This window comes from Nelumbo nucifera, chromosome 2 (genome assembly GCF_055504915.1).
Source record: "Nelumbo nucifera cultivar China Antique chromosome 2, China Antique-T2T, whole genome shotgun sequence".
NCBI lineage: Eukaryota > Viridiplantae > Streptophyta > Magnoliopsida > Proteales > Nelumbonaceae > Nelumbo > Nelumbo nucifera.
The window spans coordinates 65,564,207-65,570,225 of record NC_142650.1 but is presented as its reverse complement, the minus strand read 5'-3'; the positions used below and the strand labels follow the sequence as shown (position 1 = coordinate 65,570,225).

Genomic DNA, 6,019 nt, shown 5'->3' with positions numbered 1-6,019 from the left:
TGATGAGAAAGTCTGGGCAGTTGCAGTTAACCCATTTACATTATCTTCAGCCAAAGTGGGAGAGAAGCAGAACTAAGTAGAACACTATCTATATTGATATTGCCGATATTCCATGGTTAGATCGTGAGTAAAACAAGAAAAAGAAAAAAAGTAGAAGCCGGCCGTGGGGAGAGAGAGAGAGACTATAGGGACTAGTGATAACTAATAACAGAGGTAGAATACTAGTTCTTCCTTGTCTTTTTGGTATTCTTACTGCTACTGCCGCTGTTGTTGTTATCGTTAAGGAAATCCAACAAAACGGTGCTCTTGCATTTCGGGCACTTGGGGTCGTCTTCCGACAACATAACGTACATGAGACAACGAGGGCAACCAACCAATACCATTGAGGTCGCTTCAGGACTGTTGGAATTGCGGTGGGTCTGTTCTGGACTCTGCTCCGATGACACACAGGAGCTTGGTGGAGACGGAGATGATGACCGGTCAGGCGATTCAACTTGCGGATTGGCTCTTGGTGGTGACAGGTTCAGCTTCAAGTCTAGCTTTGGGCTCTTCCCGTTGCGGCTCATGGCTGCCTCTGCGATCGAATGGCTTTGGGTGTCCTTGCTGGTGTAGCAGATGACGCCGGTCTATGCATACAGAACCAAATTACAGAAATCATCTAAAACAAAGTCACCCCATATCTTTCGATCATAATGAAACAGTATCATCTAACCAAGCACAAACTAATTCAACAAAGATGAAGAGATAATAGTAAGTATGATTGTCTTTGTATTAATAGAAATGGAGACCGTGAGATTCAGTCAAGGCACGTTACCTTGGGGTCAAGCAACTTCTGCCAACCTAAAGGAAGAGGAGGAGAAGGCTTCTGTAATTCAACCGAGGAAGAAGCAAGCTTAGAATGGAAGAGATCGAGCGTGACTGGGATGTTTCGGCCAGGATGGGCTAGGCCGACTGAAGTGGTGACATAACAACCATCAACACCACCAAAACCAGCATCAGTTATGGGCGTACCGCCACTCCATTCAACACCACCACTAGTACCACCAACACGGTCTAGCTGTTGTTGTTGATGATGATGGTGTTGAACCTCTGTGGCCATTATATAATGAGCTGAAGGAGAGAGAGAGAGAGAGGGAGGGAGATGGGTTTTCCTTAAATCTTAATTTATTAATGGAGAGGGTTGGAGGGTATATAGAGAGACAGTAGAGAGAGAGAGAGAAAGGAATAGAAATAGAGAGAGAGAGGGGGGGGGGGGGGAGGGAGGATTGAATTGAATTGAAGGATTGGTAGAAGATGAGTGTAAATTGAGGCCAGGAAATGTATTAATTGTGGAAAAAATCCCAAGATGTTTGCAGAAGAAAAAATGCAGTAAATATTGCAATTACAAGTGCAGGGTGCCTTCATTCATTGCTCACATAGTCGGTGTGTATGTGTAAGTATGTGAGAGAGGAGAATCGAACCCAACGGGCAACGGCTATAAGAGGGAAAACAAAGAGTATATTGAACTCAAATTAAAGGAAGGCAGAAGAGAGAATAAAATAAACCAGAGAAGATTTTCAATTCTTCTCTTTCATCTCAGTGGCTTTTATCTATCTTGCTGTTCCTTTGCATCTTCTTTCGTTTCTGGTTTGGTGTTTTGGTTGTTTTCAATTTGAATAAATACACTGAAGGCAGCTTGTTCCTCTCAACTTGGTCTCACACATTGGCCTTGAGGGGCTCATGAGTCCTAATCTTCCCATCAATATGGTTCTATATCATCAACTTCTCAATTCTCATCACGATATTTTAGTAGTAATTTAAAGTAAGTGTGTTTTTAATTATAATAAACAAAAAAATATCAATATGGGTAGGTATATACTCCAAATATAGGTGATTACTTGCCTACATGGCAATTGTTCTTTGACCATGTATTTATTTGAAAAATTATGGGGCCTATATTTAGGTCATTCATCAATTCTTTTAACTTAATTACCATCTCAAAAGACGAGAAATTGATGTTAGATTTTCATTTCTTCTGTATTTTTTCCATGTTTTTGAGTTTTCTTTACAATGTTAAGTTTCAGGTCATTTTCACAATTCTGTGTTTTAGTTCCTGAGTTTCCTCTCTCTCTCTCTCTCTCTCTGGGACTGTGGTATTGGTTGGAAACATAGTTTTTCTGGGTGAAGAGACATATCTACTCTTAGGTTTTTCTTTGGTAGTATTTACATGCATTGTAGTTAAGGAGGGTTTTTTTTTCCCTTCTTTTCCTAGTAAAAAAATACTGGGGCCGGCTAGCTATCTTATTTGGTCAAGTTATTTATTAATTTTAAGTGGGTTTATTGTATTAATACAAATAGGAATCTTAAATAAGTAAACAGAAATAGGAGTAAATGAGACTGGTTACTTAGTAAATGTATTGAATAATAAGCTGCTTTTTAGTAAATGGTTATTAAAATGGGTTTTTATGAAAGCCACCAAGGCCTAGTACTCGTGGAGCTTCTTCATTTATTCCATCTTATTTCTGGTCATGATGGGATAAGTACATATTTATGTCAGTCATTTACTACATGAAGATGGTATTTTCGTTAAATTATGAGGATTAGAAGGTCATTTTAGTATTAGACGTTGTTTTTTTTTTGTTAGTTCAACTACCTAACCAACGGTTTGGAAAGATAATATCAGCCATCCCATATAAACACCTTAACAAATATAGCAATATATTATCTATGAGAAGTATCCGTCTCTCTATCTACATGGACCAGTAGGGCCATCACGTTCCCAAGAACCAAACCACCCACAAACCAGGGGCCTGGCCACCCCTCATTTTGGCTGAGTCGGGTTTAGCCGTGGCCCCTTAAAGTTTCATCAACTTGGCTAGGTTTCCCAACCACACAGACAGCTTGTTCAACCAGGTTATATCTGTCAGACCAGCCATGGACGGATACATTGAGGATATTACTGATTTCAGTGAATAGAATCAGTTTTCTATATATCAAGGAACATTTCAGCTAATTGTCTAGTAATTCTGAATGGCTGAGATAGGAAAATAGTATAAAGCAAAATAATGGGTAGGGGTTAATGAAGAACCTCTTCATCAAAATGGGTTGACTATTTTTTTTTGTTATTTAATATATATATATATATTGAAGAGAATGGAACATTGCAGCAAATTCTAATTAATATTTGCACTGTTACTGTAATAATAATTCTTGTTTCTATCCAAGAACTACCAGTTCTTCTTGAATGAGGAAATGCTAAAAGGTATTCTCTTTGACTACTGAAAAAAAATAATTGACCCTAATTTTCTGGATCTGGTGAAGTATTTATTTATTTCTTCCAAATATGTGCCTGTTTTAGCAGGGCTAATGTATTTGCATCTTCTCTCTTTCTTTCTCTATTATTCAATTTTCTGTGTTTTCTTTCTTTTGGGTAGAGTAGGATGTTCTTAGTAATTGCAGAGGAGAAAAAAATATCATACCTTTCAGATCTATCTCTACAGAGATCCAGGGTTATTTAAAGCACACAACAGTGATTTACAGAGCTCTAAGGGTAATGTAGTAATTGCAAAGTGGGTGAATTTGTTTTGGACGCTTCACGAGAAAGGGGGGATCCATTAAACACCTGTCTTAATTTTTGGGTTGAGAGGGAGAGGTGAAGGGTGTTTAATGGAGTGGGTAGTGGCCATAGTATATATTGAGGTGTGGCCTTAATAATAATTCAATATATTTCGAGTCAATGTTCAAGCTTGAATATATAAAATATCACCACCTATTAACCCATCACGTTTGGGAATAATACCAACTGCTTGATACATTCAATGTAAAGCTTCTTCCTGTTGGCTTACTGACATAATTGTTCAAACCTTTAAATTTATGATGTAATGATCTCTTTCACTCACACAACACAACAGTAATACATCCATATTCACAGAGGGAGAAAAAAGCAAGGTCCATGGTGGTTAAATCTAATTAGGTTTATACTATTCTTGATTCTATCTTGTTTGACTCTTGGGTTGCTTTCATTAATGAGATAATTAATTTATTAATATGGTTGATTAAATCTTAGATTTATAATTTATGTGCATGTAGCTGGCTGGGTAGCTTTTCTTTTAATTTTAATTAGTAAACAAGACCATGACTTGTCAAGATAGGTTGAGTCATTCTGCAAGTAATTATGCTTATCCTTCACTCAAACTAGTTACTCATTGAATTAAAGTTCCATGTGCTTGTGCTTTTTTGTTTCTTCTTCCCATGTTTTGATTTTTGAAACCCACCAAAGCTTCCAGCCCCTTCCCCCCAAAAATAATAATAATAAATAAATAAAGAAAAAGAATAAAAAATAATTTAATTATTTGTACACGAGCCCATTTTCATTGGGGAAAATGTCATTAATTCATAGAATTCAAATTCTGTACGGCTAGATCCTTGTTTGGATTGGTGGAATTTGATGGTGAAAGTGGAATTGTACACCCTTGGTTCTGCATGGATTACTTCCTCTTTGGGGTTTGGATTTTTTTTTTTAACTGGGGGTTTGTAATTCAGCAACTAGCTATTTTAAGCTTGCAAATCCAACATTTTTGTATGAGTTTCAACTTTCTTATCTTTAATTTTGTGTGTGTGCGGGAGGGGTCTGGATTTCAGGGTTAGAAAAATGGAAATATTGGAATTTAATTGGTTGCAGTTTCGTGAAATTCAAGATGACTATACCCTCAAATGAATATTTCCTAATTCCTCAAAAGTCAGAACTTGAAGATTTGAAATTCATCTTACTGCTACATGTTAAAAATGCACACAAATGGTGGAATTCGGGGACCAAAACATAAAAATCACCATAGCAGCCCACAGTGTTTGTCAGTCTCCATTGGCCTTCTGGGGCTCTATAATCTGGGTTATTGGAAGGAGACCATTAACGCACATTGTACAGGATTTATTTAGGACGACAACGAGGACAAACTCCAACCAAGGATGTGACATGTCACAAATAAGGTCATTCTAGTCATTATGTGTGCAGCAAAGGAGGCTGTTTTGGTAATTACGCACTAACATTATTATCCATCTCAAATTGTACATCACATCAAATCCCAGCTGGCTACCTGCACAAACTGTCACATCCTAATTGGCACCCTTTACTTCGTACTGGTTCTATGCAGCAGGTCTTTATATAAGATTTGGATCCTTCATTCCCACACACAGTTCTGACTTGGGCTTGGGTCCTACTCCTACACAGGTAGAAAGTAGAAACCTCTATCAGTTATTCCCCATTTCATGGGGTGTCGTGCAAAGGGTAATTTGGTCTGGAGGCTAAAAAGTGAAGGGTATTTTGGCCATTAAAGGGACCTGGGTAGTTAGGGTTTTGGGTAGGATAGCCAATTGAAGACCAGAGGAGTGAAATTCCAAACTCACACACTACTTAGCATTTGCATGTTCACTACTGCCTCTATGGGTGCTCTATTCCATTTCATGTTCATGTACTTGACCAAGCTGTGGTCCGTTCTCTCCCTGCCTTAAATGTCTTATTATCTGTTTCTTGGTGCTATACTATCTCGGTAGAATGTGTCGTCAGCTGCAGAGAGAGATGTTGCATTGACCCTTGACAGGAGGGTGAAGTCTCTTGAATTTGAGACCAACCTGGCCTTTGTATGAACATTCAATAATGTTGGCTACCCAACTGTTGGTTGGTGACAAGCCTGGTCCTCTAGAAGAGATAGATACTTTGAGGAACAACTTTTCATCACGGCCTGGTTTTCTTAGTTCGGCTCTAATTACTTCCTCTATTTATGAAGGCAATATCGTGTTGGATTTCTACTTTTTAGTATTCTAGAGCCATGCATCTTTTTAAATTAGGGCTGTTCATAAGAAGGCCCAACCCGATTAAACCGATCTAACCTGAGTCGGCTGAGTTATCTTCAGCATGGGTCAGTTTCGGGTTGTAAAACATTATAAACTGATGGTTCAGGTCGGTTTCGGTTTTCTTGTATAAAAATCGAATTGACCCGAACCGAACCGACTAATTGTCCCTTTATGAAGTTTAAATTAATTA

At 38.1% G+C, this 6,019-nt stretch overlaps 1 protein-coding gene across 2 annotated transcripts; it reads right to left on the bottom strand.

Moving 5' to 3' along the window:
* On the bottom strand, positions 1-1,204 carry LOC104601352 (protein GL2-INTERACTING REPRESSOR 1-like). Of its 2 annotated transcripts, none has more exons than XM_010264639.3 (2): positions 815-1,204; positions 1-626 (listed from the first exon to the last, which is right to left on the bottom strand). In XM_010264639.3, the coding sequence occupies exons 1-2, from the start codon at positions 1,097-1,099 to the stop codon at positions 222-224; spliced, it is 690 nt and encodes a 229-aa protein (XP_010262941.1). In that variant the 5' UTR covers positions 1,100-1,204; the 3' UTR covers positions 1-221. The 2 variants fall into 2 exon arrangements, with proteins under 2 accessions (XP_010262941.1, XP_088755040.1); XM_088898914.1 differs by having other exon boundaries at positions 1-722; positions 815-952.
* Positions 1,205-6,019: the final 4,815 nt, after the last annotated feature.

Bases quoted from the DNA above. Each gene is read 5' to 3' on its own strand.
- LOC104601352 (XM_010264639.3), bottom strand. From the start codon at position 1,099: ATGGCCACAGAGGTTCAACACCATCATCATCAACAACAACAGCTAGAC. The intron at 627-814 runs GTAACGTGCCTT...CTGTATGCATAG, and splicing joins AGAAGTTGCTTGACCCCAAG to ACCGGCGTCATCTGCTACAC.